Source organism: Rasamsonia emersonii, assembly GCF_000968595.1.
Source record: "Rasamsonia emersonii CBS 393.64 chromosome Unknown ctg1118621760355, whole genome shotgun sequence".
Classification (NCBI taxonomy): Eukaryota; Fungi; Ascomycota; class Eurotiomycetes; order Eurotiales; family Trichocomaceae; genus Rasamsonia; species Rasamsonia emersonii.
The window spans coordinates 43337-57759 of record NW_013563058.1 but is presented as its reverse complement, the minus strand read 5'-3'; the positions used below and the strand labels follow the sequence as shown (position 1 = coordinate 57759).

General features: G+C 49.4%; 5 protein-coding genes across 5 annotated transcripts; 4 read left to right on the top strand and 1 right to left on the bottom strand.

Annotated features, from left to right (window-relative positions):
• Positions 1-522: 522 nt before the first annotated feature.
• On the top strand, positions 523-1845 carry T310_6007 (uncharacterized protein; the record flags this gene model as incomplete). Its single annotated transcript, XM_013471167.1, has 6 exons — positions 523-592; positions 781-1204; positions 1280-1316; positions 1505-1671; positions 1741-1761; positions 1812-1845. The coding sequence occupies 6 exons, from the start codon at positions 523-525 to the stop codon at positions 1843-1845; spliced, it is 753 nt and encodes a 250-aa protein (XP_013326621.1).
• A 725-nt stretch (positions 1846-2570) lies between these two features.
• T310_6006 (Thioredoxin reductase) lies at positions 2571-3591 on the top strand (the record flags this gene model as incomplete). Its single annotated transcript, XM_013471166.1, has 3 exons — positions 2571-2734; positions 2854-2991; positions 3060-3591. The coding sequence occupies 3 exons, from the start codon at positions 2571-2573 to the stop codon at positions 3589-3591; spliced, it is 834 nt and encodes a 277-aa protein (XP_013326620.1).
• An 814-nt stretch (positions 3592-4405) lies between these two features.
• On the top strand, positions 4406-5444 carry T310_6005 (Transcriptional regulator; the record flags this gene model as incomplete). Its single annotated transcript, XM_013471165.1, has 3 exons — positions 4406-4457; positions 4513-4521; positions 4627-5444. 3 exons carry the CDS (start codon positions 4406-4408, stop codon positions 5442-5444), a joined length of 879 nt encoding a protein of 292 aa, XP_013326619.1.
• A 2658-nt stretch (positions 5445-8102) lies between these two features.
• On the top strand, positions 8103-9768 carry T310_6004 (uncharacterized protein; the record flags this gene model as incomplete). Its single annotated transcript, XM_013471164.1, has 2 exons — positions 8103-8295; positions 8348-9768. The coding sequence occupies 2 exons, from the start codon at positions 8103-8105 to the stop codon at positions 9766-9768; spliced, it is 1614 nt and encodes a 537-aa protein (XP_013326618.1).
• A 288-nt stretch (positions 9769-10056) lies between these two features.
• Positions 10057-13428, bottom strand: T310_6003 (Urea active transporter; the record flags this gene model as incomplete). Its single annotated transcript, XM_013471163.1, has 16 exons — positions 10057-10067; positions 10179-10196; positions 10306-10528; positions 10595-11124; positions 11179-11497; positions 11562-11732; positions 11785-11835; positions 11894-12080; positions 12150-12233; positions 12292-12391; positions 12447-12633; positions 12685-12742; positions 12823-12886; positions 12948-13067; positions 13129-13191; positions 13347-13428. The coding sequence occupies 16 exons, from the start codon at positions 13426-13428 to the stop codon at positions 10057-10059; spliced, it is 2268 nt and encodes a 755-aa protein (XP_013326617.1).
• Between the last annotated feature and the right edge of the window lie 995 nt (positions 13429-14423).

Here is a 14423-nt window from a genome sequence, read left to right as displayed (position 1 = left end):
GAGAGAGNGNGGGGGGGGGGGAAAACAGGCTAGTTGGCCGATTTTTTTTTATTATACCAACGGAGTAAAGACTCCCAGGAATCGTGTACATACCTTCTATCTCCTGTGATGGGCTTATTGGCTTAAACAGCGGATCATCCCTGGCCAATCCTGAATTGTATAGTATCACGGCATCCTCGAGCCCCTGCACATTATGTTAAGGTCATGTGGCAGTGCCAGTTCTCACCTGTAAACCGGCGCTAATCGTACATCTATACCATCAAAGATATATTGTGATCTCAATTGGCTACCTACATGTAAAGAGCCAAAACTAAGGAAGGAAAGAAGAAACAAAAAAAAAGAACTATAGAGAATGGATATGGTTTTATACCCCAGATATAATACTTTTCTAAATATATATCTCCCTGCTAGATAGATATCCCACTGACTTTATAGTGGCGGTAATAAAGGTGGCATCAAACATTTGTTCGGCGCTAAGCTTAGCGCTCTGGATTCAGCTATAGCTCACTAATAAAAGGAAAAATGTCTTCTATTGGGTCTCAATCGTCGTCTGCCGGGATATACAGGGTGGTCTACCCCAGTTTGCTCACTGGTAAGGCACTCTACTTTTGGTTCATTATCTTATGCCTGATGCACAATGACCTGCACCCATTTGCTATAAGAAGGGTGTTGAATGTCCTAGTAAACGTATCTGCCATTGGCTACGGAACCTCATCGAACGCGTCCCGTAGACATCAAGTAGCACCGTGGCATCTAAACTGCATCACTTCAGGCCAACAGACTCCAAAGGCCAGTCTCTTTCTTCAGAGCCACGCAAGCTTGATGCCTTTTGGGTCATGAGGGATCGCCTACTTGTCAGCTTTCATCCTCGAAGGCTGTCGTCGACGTTTGTCTCGCCTCATTTCCCCTCTGTTGCCTCCCGTCTTACTCGCAACTTGCCCTGGTTCTTCTCCCGAGCTCCAAGGCCCTTTACCGCTCTCAGTGGTGATATGGAACCCCCTGGCTCAGGGGAGGCTCATGACGTGGGCTTCAAAGTCGAGTACATCCCTCTGGAAGGTGTTGAAAGACTTGAGCGATATCGTCCTGGAGGTTACCACCCCGTAGTCATTGGTGGCTGCCTGCATGACCGGTACCGCATTGTGCACAAACTAGGCTTTGGCGCCTACTCGACCACTTGGCTGGCAAGGGATCAGACAGCCGGCAGGTATGTTGCCATCAAGATCTCCGAAGGATGGCTTCGTCGCAATAAGCTGGAGTATGACTTGCGGTATTGCATCAGATTTGACTTCAACACACTTTTCCAGAGGGTTATTAAGGTATGTCAGATGTATTTGTTCACCAAAAAAAGAAGAAAAAGGGAATACGAACACCACACGACCCCCCCCCCCCCCTCCTGTCCAAAATAGGGTTAGGTTATATACCAGAACATGGCAGTAGACTGCTGCTTCATGGGTTCTGCAGAATCCAATACAGAAACTGGATATATAATTCCTAAGATATATAGTCTAGAAGTGCCTCCGATGTCAAGAGAATATTTTATAATATTAAAAAAAAAGTGCCAACACAACAGCTTCTGTGCTCTAGATATATTCCTTTGTTTCGTGGAACTTTTCCTTCAATATGGATATCTACAAAACTAATATTCCTGTCAGAATTAGAAGTTTTTGTATGGTAAAGAAACTGATGCTTACCATCGTTGGTTAGGTCAGCGTGTTGTAGCTCTGCCTAAACCTGACGTAGTCATAACTCCGATGTAGTACGGTACATGTATATAGGGTAATATATAGTAAGGTGTCTGAAAAAAAAAACAGATACAGTGCTAAGCAGAGTTTTGAGGAGATATAATAATGATTGTAATAAAGTAAAATAAACAAACCACGTAGAAATACATGCATGTCCATACATAGATGCTTTACCCCGATGACTCCCTGGATGGGATCAATGGGATGGGTTATTCCGGATTAGGGCTAGGGTTAGAACCTATGTATTTGATGAGTGATATTCTGTCTGCTGCACAACAGCATACTATTATATCAAGGAAGGCTGCTTGTTTGCTGAAACCAAGCCCGTCAATAATAGTCGCACTTGAATTGACTCGCATCTGTCTCATTTGATTGCCTCGTGTATTCATTTGTTTATTTCTATAAATTTATATTCATTCTGTTCCGGAAGAGAGTGAAAAAAAATTGATGAGATATCGAGATGATAGCGTAGATACGATCGATAGAATAGGATAAGATGGGATATAGTACTAGTGGGCTTGTTTCGCTTTCTTTTTAGCTGAATTCGGTTTTTTCTTGTAATCGCCCTACCTGTGAATTACGCGATCCGGTTAGCTTTCCCGCTTTCGGGTTAGCGTCCTTTTGCCACCTGGAATTTCCACGTCCAATAGCGGCGACTTCCCCGGGGGGTCTTGGCGATTGGTTTCCGGATTGGGAAAGTCACCGCCAAAGTCTCCGAGGGACAGCCTGATCGGGATATAAGAATGGCTTCAGCGACGACGGGCAAGCTGTTCTCTTTCTTTCTACTCAGACAGTTTCGTTCAGTAATCCCATCCTTTTGACTACAGCATGTCCAAAGCAGTCCACCCCCTCGTCGAAACGCTCATCATCGGCGGCGGCCCCGCCGGCCTGGCGACTGCCCTCGGGCTCGCGCGCGCCCGCCGCCAGGTAATCCTCTTCGACTCGGGCAAGTACCGCAACTGGCACGTCTCGCACATGCACAACGTCAGCACGTGGGACCACAAGAACCCGGCAGACTTCCGGGCTGCGGCGCGACGCGAACTGGTCGGGGGGGGGGGGGGGGTACGTCGACGGTGAAGATCAAAGAGACGGCCATCACGAACGTCGTCAGGAATGCGGACGGCATTTTCGAGGCGACGGACGCAGCGGGCGAGACCTGGAGGGGCAAGACCCTTGTCCTCGCCACGGGTGTCACTGACAACATGCCCGATCTGCCGGGCTACAAGGAGTGCTGGGAGAGCTGCAAGATGTGAGTACTCACATACAAACATGCATACCTGATGGAATAGCTTCGTTGATCATAGCTAATAGCTACAGCTACCATTGCCTCTACTGCCACGGCTACGAAGATAGCGACTGCGCATCCGCCGGCATTATCGCCGCCTTTGGGCTGACCTCCGACGCCCACCTGGCGGCGCAGTTCGCGGGTAAGGTGGTCGTGTACACCAACGGCTCCGAGGAGTTGGCGCAGCAGGTGCAGGAGCTTGTGAAAAACAACCCGAAGATCACGACCGACACGCGACCCATCGAGGCGCTCATCAAGGAGTCCGATGCAGACGGCGAGCCCGGCATCAAGCTCGGCGCGTCGGACAGTGCGCCTGCAGAGACCGTCTCCCACCGGTTCTTCGTCCATGCGCCGGATGCCTTGGCCAATGTCAGCTTCGCCAAGTCTCTGGGTCTGGAGCTCTCGCCCAACGGCGCGGAGATTAAGACGACGGCGCCGTTCAATGCCACCAATGTGCCTGGGTGCTATGCTGTCGGCGATGTCGGATCGCCGCTGAAGGCTGTTAGCCAGGCGATGGCGTTGGGAAGTGTTGCGGCTGCGGGAGTTACGACGAATTTGTTTTGAGATATGCGTGATGGGTTGATAGAGTTGTTTCTTTGCATTTCCTTTACTGTTATTTCTCCCTTCCACTTTTGTTTCTCCGATTTAACGAGTGAATGAGGACATGACATATTGCTAGACAAGTGCTTATTAGGGTTAGAGACAATACGAACCAATCAATTCAGCCGACATCATGCGATATACAAAATCTACAATCATCGAGACAATATCATCTGAAAATATTATTCTTACGCTTCCACCCCCGAGGCCACCAGCCCATTAGATTATCTCTCCTGTCCGACAAACGTGTCGACTGATTGAACAGTTTTCTAATCATTATAGCATTTATTAGCTATACTAACATGGCCAGTTAAACGGAGACTGGTTAATAATATGTTCAATATCGCAGGGTTACAAGTAGACTAATCCAGTTGATTCAGGAAAGCATTAAACGAGACAGACTGTATACTGAATACATCAAGCTCCCTGGATAGATGAATTACTTGCCAAGGGAGATACTTCCATTTCTGGTAGAATTTATTTTCTACTGGATTTCTACCTATAAATATAAATTTATTTATTTAAAGTTATCGATAAGCTCTCCACATCGATCGATCGAATTGCACAGCACTCTAAACACAGAAACGAGTTTTCTTTCTATGTATTTTTAATTAAATTAGCATTTTCTTCCTTCATTCCTTTTTATTGGTTTTTCTATTGATTTTTTTTATTATTTTTAAAAGAGTCTCAGCGTATGTATACCTCGGTCTGTTCGGCGCCTGCAGCCAATCAGACGAGCCGGTTGCGATCGTGTGCGCGGGGATCGAACTCTGTCGCCATGATTGCATCGCTACGTGCTTCTCTGGCCATTATTATTGTCAGAATCATCTGTTTGTATCGTTTTTTTTATTTTTCGAGGGAATGAAATGAAATGAATAAATACAGGCTTGAGACGTGAGTCTGGTGTTCAATCAGGACTGTCGGGCACATACTCCGTATTATCATATCTACCGACCATCTACACTATAGTCGATTCCGAAGGACTATATTAGCAATCAGATACCCTGACGATGTATCTCCGCGCTGCCCACGCAGAGACAGACGTCGCCACTCTCCAGCAATTCATCCGCGACAACCCGCTAGGCATTCTGACGACGGCCATCCCGTCGCCCAACTACCCCCTGCTGCAATGCAGTCATATCCCATGGGTTCTGGACGTGGAAGAGAGACACGAAAACGACACTCAGGATGGCCAAGGTCCCAACCTGGGCGTCCTGCGCGGCCACATGGCGCGGCAGAACCCGCAGGCGAGAGCAATCATTGAATCGCTCACCTCGTCGTCATCCTCTTCTTTTGGCCAGCAGCAACTCAACTCCGAGGTCATGGTGCTCTTCAACGGCCCAGCACACCACTACGTCACGCCCAAGTTCTACGTCGAGACCAAGCCGGCTACAGGCAAGGTCGTGCCGACATGGAACTACAGCGCCGCGCAGGCCTACGGGCGAGCGACCGTCTACCACGACGCCAACAGTCCCGAGACAGACGCGTTTCTGTCAAAGCAAGTCGACGATCTCTCGCGGTATGCGGAGACGGCGATCATGGGCCATGTGCAGCCGTGGCAGGTGGCTGACGCGCCGGAGGGTTATCTGCGGATCATGAAGAAGAACATCATTGGGATTCGCATTGAGATTACAAGGCTGGAGGGCAAGTTCAAGATGAGTCAGGAGCTGCCGGTTGGGGATCGCGAGGGCGTCATCCAGGGGTTTAATGGGATGGGGACCGATGTGGGGAGGGAGATTGCAGAGACGGTGCGTCGGAGGGGAGAGTTAAGTGATAGGAAGAAGGAGGAGGAGAGGAAGGGAAACACTAGCTCATAATGTTGGCATTCAGCTAGCGAATGATGGTATCGTCAACATATATACATTATAAACAACTCATTTCCACTGAATTATAATATATTGTTGCCAACCGTGACAATGGCACACGCAGCTGGTTCTTTTCTTTATCTATCCTCTAATACATATAGAACTTGCTTCACCGTCAAGTCTGGAATAAAACTTACCCCTCATAGTGTAATATTAATTCCTGAGTCATGAATAGTTGAAAAGTGTTGGTATGGCTAGATATATTCAAATTGATATATCTTAGCATCTGCCTCTTGATATGTACATACTGCCATGATTTTGGCTAGAATTATTCCTGTTTCTTAAATAATCTCTAATATACAATACTAATTTCCCCTTTTTTCACTGTACGTACTTTTTTGGTATTAGAGAATTATGGCCTCAAAATTATAACAAGATATAGTTAGGAAGCCCGTCTCGAGGTAGATGATAGGACACATATGTGCATACCCAAAATATTGAAATATGGAAAAATAATATATCGTCAGAATGTAATATAGCTGCTGAGCCAAGAGTATGAGGGCATTCGCCGGAAGAGTCGGTATGCAAGAATCCGTGAAAGCTTGGACTAGATGGATACATATATAAGAGCCTATTCTAGGCAATTCCTGATGGCACCTCCACAGGCTCACAAAAAAGTACTCCGTAGATAGCATAGTCGCGCCAGCCTGTAATATCATCTACTTCCATCTACTGCACCTTCGGACTCATATCCTCACTCGCACCAAGCACAGCCCCTTTCCCATCCGGAAATGCCAGTCCTGACCAACCCATGATGTTCAGCTCAACCCATAACCTCCCATTTTCCTGCCGGACTACTTACCAAAAAGAGGATGTCTCAAACTGGCCATCTTCTCATTCGGAATACTCAACTTGCCTGCCCATTCAAAGAGTGCCCTCCAATCGACGCAGGTATGTTCGTACGAAAAGTCCGCGCGCGGCACTGCTTGGCCCTGGGACCATTCCAACGTGAAGAGCGAGACGTCTGCTCGACAGAGGATCGCCTGGCGGAGGATGTCGATTCAGTGGTCTGTCAGAAACATTGTTTTATCTGAAAGTTTTTTTTCATGGGTGAGTTGCACCAGTATGCATTCGATTCAGCCGCTTTTCCTCCGCCGTCTGATTCGCGTGGTAGTGCTCCGGCCAGGTATACTGGCGGAGATGCTTCAGACAGTACAGCTCGTGGAAGACACTCAGACCGGCAATGTACTGATCTTGCGAGCCGGGGACAGGGATGGAGTCTGCGTTGATGCGGTCGAGATCGGATTTGGGGACGGCAATGTTCATGTCTGAGCTGTTAGTTCGCAGACTCGTCCAGTCCTCTCTAGAAACAATAAATCAAGAAATGCAGAATCTCAAACCCCCTCCTAATGAATTTCCTTTTTAAGTTTAAATAGATATTGCAGACATTCTTTTTAAAAGATATTTCTTTCCAAAGAAAACTTTCGGAGCGGATGAACGGAAAATTGCACTGATAGCATTTTGCACGCACAGCAGACTGTAAGACTACAAGAGACAAATTTCCCGAGGATCGATCTAGATAGAACTCCAGACTAGCATAGCTAGTGTATAGCTAGTGACTCCACCGCCATGTGGGCGCGGTGGGGAAGCCCCATCGATGACATTCGAAGGGCGTGGGTGACATGCAAATAACCAACACTTCAGAATGAGTTCTTTTTCTCAGCAGATCAGATCAGAAGATATGACTCAAGTGAAGATGACGCCATTTTTGGATGAATGGAAGAGCGAGGAATAATTAATAATAATAAGCCTGTGCTTGGACCTCCCGAAAGGGGAAAAGAAATCGACCGATTTGTAAGCGGACACGAGGCCAGTATTGATTGATTAATTCCTCGGAATTGCACCGTCTGCTTGTCTTGCGCCGAATTATCCAATAATGCTGAATAATAACGTCTGCCTCTAGCATCACATAGATCCAATTCCGTTAATAGTAACATTAATAATCATCTCCACGAATACACTTTGATCGCTTTAGTTGCCGGCCAAGCGTCACAGGGCGCCGTCGATCCATCGACCTTCCTTTCGCATCGAAGCTGCCTGTCTTCTGCTGTCTTCTCTGGCTTTCTTCTCGTATTCGTCGAAGCTTCCTCTCCATGTCTGTTCCAGCCAGCCAGCCTGGAATGCGCCAATCGCCCAGGCCTGCATACCGCCAAACAGTTCAAACGTTTAGTTGGATCCATCCCTGCAGGCTAAGACTCGTGGTATGCTAGACGCGATGAATCAATCAATCGCGTGTTTAGCTCGGAGTTGGTATGACTCAGGCCGGCTAAGAGCAGGTCAGTGCTGCGATCTGATTTAATTGATATTATCAATCAAATCAAGCAAATTGAGCAAATCAAGCAAATCATCCATCTAACCTGACTAGGTCTCCGTCGTTCGTTTTTATAAAGAGGACGCGATGCGACGCTGCGCTCATGGGGCTGTTCAGCATCAATAGACATTCTCAAGGGCCTTGTCAGAATATCCTTATAATTTCTATATCTCTGGATCAGTAGCCCCTGTTAATTGACAGACTGCCATCTCATCTCATTATTGTCAATTGTCATTATTGTCATTATCGTCCTCATTGTCATTATTTCGTCTGATTTATATAATTAACTGCTTCTTGTTATGGCGGCATCCCTCGTCGCCAACACTCTCGAGACGCTCGCGCGGCGATCTCGTCTAAAAATTGGCATTGACCTGGCAGACCAACCGACTGGGTTCGTTGCGTCGTATACCACTCGAGACAAGATCGAAGGCGAGGTCACCATCGAGGCGGACCAAGACACGCGCTTTGACAGTGTGGAAATCACCTTCGAAGGTATGCCTCTGTCTGTTATATACTTCGCATTCGCAAGCTTACTCCCCTTCAGGCACCTCGAGAACAACCGTCGAACGACCTCCAACACCAGGCTATCCTCTAAACCAGCCCAGCGCGTTCCAGACCTTCCTCAGGCTTCGCCAGCCCATCGACGAGACCTCGTATCCGGAACCACGAGTGTTTAAATCCCGCCGTCGCTACCGATTCCCCTTCACTTTCGTCGTCCCCGAGCAGCTCCTCCCCCAGGCATGCTCTCACGAGACTTGCAATGACGACCTGCGGCTCGCGCACCTGCAGCTGCCTCCCAGCCTTGGGGATCCCATGCTCGCCAGCGACGGCACGAGCCTGCTGGACGACATGGCGCCGGAGATGACCCAGATCTCGTATCTGATTCGCGTCAGCGTGAAGAAGATCCCCAGCGACGGCTCATCGCCCCGGACGATAACGGCCGTCGCGAAGAAGGTCCGCATCATCCCCGCCAGTGTCGAGCAGCCTCCGCTGGAGATCCCCTGCAAGAGCGACGACTACTGCGTGCGCAAGGAGAAGGACGTCCGCAGGGGCCTGCTGAGGGGGAAGATGGGCCGGCTGGTGATGGCCGCGTCGCAGCCCCGGCCCTTGCAACTGCGTCCTCCGGGTGCAGAACCGTCTGATAATAATAGTGCTGCCTCGAGCAGCGTCGTCACCGTCCACCTGCGCTTTGATCCCGAGGGCAACGAGCTCCCTCCGCCGCTGGGCACGCTGTACAGCAAGCTGAAGGTGTCGACCTTCTTCGGCACGACGCCCTGGACCGAATATCCGAGCAAATCGCCCTTGCTGGCATGGAATCCGTCGCGGGGGGTGTACACGGAGACGGTGCCGCTGTCGACCCTGTGCGTCTCCTCTGCGCAGTGGGAGCGACAGTCGTCGTCCGGTCCGTCAGGAGGCAAGGACAAGGTGTTCTACACAGCGTCCATCATCGTGCCCGTGTCCCTGCCAAAGGGGAAAAAGACCTTCGTGCCAACGTTCCACTCGTGTCTGATCTCAAGGGTCTACTCGCTCGATCTATCCGTGTCGTATCACACGCCCAACGCTAATGTCCTCGCTCCTAGCGTGTCCTTGAAGGTCCCTATCCAGATCACGTCTGCGCATCGCAAGGCCATACCCGACGAACTGCTCGTGACTGATCTACTAGCCGACATAACCATCTCGCAGATGCAGGTCGACGAGGAGTTCTTCCGCCCGCGGAGCATCGCCCCGTATCCACAGAGGAATTCCTGCGCAGAGTTAACCTCATCATCGTCGACGACGTACGATAACTCGGCTTCAGACCCACTCCTTCAGCCGCCGGAATACTCCCTCTTGCCAAACAGCAGACCCTTGCCTGAAAGAGCAACAGCAGGAGGAATCGATTATGCTGACGGAGGCGAATCATCCTCCTCCTCTTCCTCTATCGGGGATATTCCTGCGAATCAGACGATAAGGACTTGTTGTTAGCTGCTATTCATTTCATGGCTGTTTAAACAAACGTTCTCTGTGCTGTGATGATATTACTGTTAAGATGGATGGATTCCTGTCTATGATGCATGCATGAATGATTCCCCGGAAGTTTGGTCTATCGTTTTTTATTTTTACATGTATGATTTTTTTTTTTCGTTCTTGTATCTTTTTGTATTTTTCCTATATATATGCTTTTTTTTTTTGTTTGCTTGTTCTTTTTCCATATATCATTGTCTCCTTGTTAATATTATCAAAAAAAAAACCCCAACATGTCTAGACGGCAACTCAACTGTTGACTATGATAATTGTTTCTTTTAGTATACTTCTATATATACCCTTAATGATATATATACCCTATGTTTATAACTACTGTATCTATTCGATTCTATCTATATCTAGGTACATACATACATACAGTAGTCTACCTGTCCAGTTGCACTCACATATCCGTCCAAAATCACTCTCATAAAACCTTCGTCAAACCCTCATTGATAATCACTACCTGCCCACTCACTCAACCAACCGTCGACTCACTCGATGGAGTCTCTGCACCGACTTTGACCTCTTTTTCCTGCTGCTGCTGCTGCGACTGCTGGTCTCTACTCTCATGAGAGGTGCTCTGCTGCCGCAGCGCAACCAGCCCACGATACACCTGCAGCGTCTGCTGAATGCCGCCGTCGAGCAGCGGATAAAACGTCGCCATCAGCATGGTGAGCCACAGCCAGATGATGGCGACGATGACCCAGGCGATGTAGAACTGGACAGTAGTCAGCATGGCCTAGTCGTAGAGTGTAGCTATGGGTATATAGGTGTATGTACGCACCCCCTTCCCGAAAATATAGTGCGAGCCGTACATTGGCAATGGCCAGAGGACCCAGTGCCCCAAAAAGGTCGCGATGGACCAGAAGGCGGCGATGCGACCCCAGCGTTTTAATTCTTTTTCCTTTTTCGCGTGGGCAGACTGTGCGCCAGATTCGACTTCATTCACATCGCCCTGCTTGTTCGCGTCCTCGCCGTGGTGGACAGTCGTCAGATCATCATCCAGCTTCTCCAGCGCCAAGCGCTCCTTCTTAAAGTCCGCCCAGTCGTACTTCTGCGGCTTGGTGAGGAACGTGATGATGATCGAGTACGGGATGGGCGAGAATGCAGACGCCACGGTGCCGTAGACGCAGGGCAGCACCTGGCCCGTCGTCGATACGGTGACCTCGCCATAGAACCGGTGTGCTGTGCCCAGCCAGACGGCCAGCCCGGTCGCCATGCCCAGCACGGGGGCCAGGATGGCGGCGATGGTGTTTTGTCGTCGCCAGAGGATGGTGAAGACCATGGGGAAGATGCCGGGGCAGGTGACGACGCCTGGATTGTCAGTAAACACATACATCTATACTCTGTAGGATAGAGAGTACTCACCCAGCATGTACAGCGTCCACTGCAGATCCGCCCCAACATAGTACAGCATGGTGCTGAACCCCGCCGAGAAGAGCGCAAAGAAGACGACGCCAAAGTGGCTCCAGCGGATGATCTGGCGGTCCGTCGCGCCCTTGTTGAAGTACTCGCGGTAGATGTCGAAGCTGATGATGGAGCTGACGGCGATGACCTGCGCGGAGAGCGTCGACGTGACGGCCATAAAGGTGATGAGCACGATGGCGGCAGCACCGCCTTTGCCGGCGACGGTCAATGCGGCGTAGGGCAGGACGAGCCCGGCGCTGACTTCGGAGGTGGTCATTCTCTGGGCAGCGTTAGCAAGAGTAAGTCATGGATGTGAATGTTCTGGATGAGATGCTCATGCTCACCCGTGGATACGTCGGAAAGAACGGGGTGTTCTCCAGACCGATGGCGACGGAACTCATCACTGTGCCCAGGGCCCAAGGGATGGCAAAGTATCCGATGCCGCCGATGGTGTAGCCGGGGACGACGGCGGCCGGAGACGCGGAGAAGGCTTTGATGAAGTAGCTGGTGTCCATCTACATGGAGTATTAGCATGAACAGGACGAGCAATCTCCGGTGACGACATACAATGACCAGACCAAAATTGGTGCACGTGTGGATGATACCAAAGAGGATGGCCTAGCAGTGAATTATTAGCATTCTGTCACTAGACGATCTGATATAATGACTGACGTACATCCTTCGAAGTCATCGTCAGATACGTCCCCTTGTAGTTGCCCTCCAGCGGATGCCGGAATCCCGCCGCCTGGACGAGGTCGTACAGATGACTGGCGGAGCCGACCTCGCTGAAGGTGAAGGCCTTGATGGAGAAGTAGCAGGTGATGATGAGGATGACGACGGTGTGGAAGTAGTCGGTCAGAAAGCTGGCAGGTCAGTTAGCCCCAAAGTAGATCAGAAAAAAAAAGGAAAAAAAAAAGAAAATGTCGACATACGTCGCTTTGATCCCACCGACAAACGTGTAGATGGACACTCCGACGGGGAGAAGGAATGTCGCTGCGATGGTGTGCATTCCGGTCCTGTCGACAGTCGTTAGGATGCAGTTTCTCGACCAAAAGCTTGGATGTAAGTACATACATAGCAGAAATCGCCGCCGACGCACCAAGAAGCATATTCGCGCAGGCAAAAATATTGTTAATTAGACAGAGGACCATAAACACGACATGCGCGATGCGGCCTGCCACATATCAGCACACACTATTCTTCTCATCTACTCATTATCGAGGTGATACCATATCGCACCCGCACCACCTCCAACGACGTATGCGCCTCGGGAATCTTCCGCTTGCACGAGATGCCCAGCAGCGCGAAAAATACTATCATCGGGCTGCAGCCTGCTGCGAACCAGAAGGGGCCTGCCATGCCGTAGCTGTACCCGACGAGGCTGGAGCCGAGGAGGGCGGTGGACCAGAGCCAGGACTGGAATATCCATCAGTTTTTGGCCTTGCGGATTGATGTGGTCAAACATACCGATACGACGGCCGATGCGGTCAGGCCGGTGCGAACGGTTCGGTTGGCAGTCATGAACCTGGACAATCAGTAATCAGTACGGCGTGAAACAAATAACAATTGTAGATGAAGCACGGAGTATGGGATATGGGATTCTACATTTCCGTCTTCCTGTTATCCTCGCCAACAGTCTTGTTCAGGACCTTGGTGATGAGCATCATCACTGCAAACCATCAGTATAGGCGTTTTTACTCCGTACTTATACTAGGCAAGTATATACATACCCGTCGCAATGATCATTCCTACCACCACGACAATCACATATCCCACTGCTTGGGGCAGCGGAGGCTGGATCGCCGTGGCGGTGGCATCTCTGCTGTGTAGCTGGAGCTGGGGCATTTGTTCTCCAGAGTCTAGCTACGGACTGACTGAAATCAAGTCAAAGATAGGAGACAGCAGACTGACTGTCAGTCCTGCAGAGCTCAGCTTGCCTAGGTACATCTTCTTCAGAAATGGAGGCCAATTTATCTATTATCGTAAGTACGAAGGACTAGCTAACCCACTAGCCAGGCCAGACAGGCCGAATCCAAGACCAGCTAGGTAACTAACTATGCATGCAATGTCTAGGCAGGGATCTCCAGGTCTGTGCAGCACCTCCAGCAGGGACTGTACCTGGTACGTACTCCTGCCGAATCTACGGGCCGATGGATCTGAACCTGCATCTGCACGAATAACGAAGAGCAGGCATTGCGCAAGCAGAACCATGTAGATGGTATGGATTGTATAGTTGTGGACAGTGCCGACAGCAATGTATCTACCTGGTAAATGGCAATAATAGTCTGGTAAATGGCAATAGTACTGTACCTCTCCAAGCTGATTAAAGTTTAGATCTCCATTGCTCCGTAGTACTCCATACGGAGTGCAATATAGTATCTACTACGGAATCTTACGGGGATCTACGACGGAGGACGATCATCAGAGGGAAAAAAGAGAAGTCCCACAATGAGACGATCGTGCTCCCGGATGAGGTGCTTGCTTCATCCAGCACGAGCTAATGAATTAGCTTTAACTTGTATGGATAGAGGATGGATGGATGCAGCTAATCGATCACGCGAGAATTAAGCTATGTTGCAAAGCCCCAGCGTCTTGGGACGGCGGGGAGTCTGTGGTTTCTTTTCAAGTTAATCAATTAATTAGTTAATTGATAAATAAATAAATTCAAATAAATTAAATGCAATTGAACGGGATTTGGGTCACAATATTATTATTTTTATTTTTATTTTTATTTTTTATTGTTCTTCAAGATAAGCATAATCATGTTGTGAAGTCGGCCTCTGATTGGTCAATGCCAGCTGTGTCGGCACATGAGGAATCAAGCCCTAAGTAATCGTCTTGTCTACAACACTGCTTACGGCACTTGCAAGAAACCATCATCCGAATCCAGACCCTTTTCCGATGTTAATCAACAGTTTTTTTTTCCTTTTTGACGACGTGACGATCATCATGTTTTTCTCGGATCTGCCGATTTGCACCTGGCTTGGCGGTTGTTTCGTTCCCCTGTTCTTTTTCGTGCTGTTATCACGCCATCGCGGTCCACTGTGAGGTTATCACCGGAGTCCTGTCCCTGGACCCTGCAACGCAACTTACTCAACCCCCGACACCGGCCAGATTGATTGACGTACGCTGTTGTCCCTGGCTGGAATGATCGGTGTATGCACCATGTCTGGACTCCCTCTGGCGGGGTAATAATAGCTCTTTTT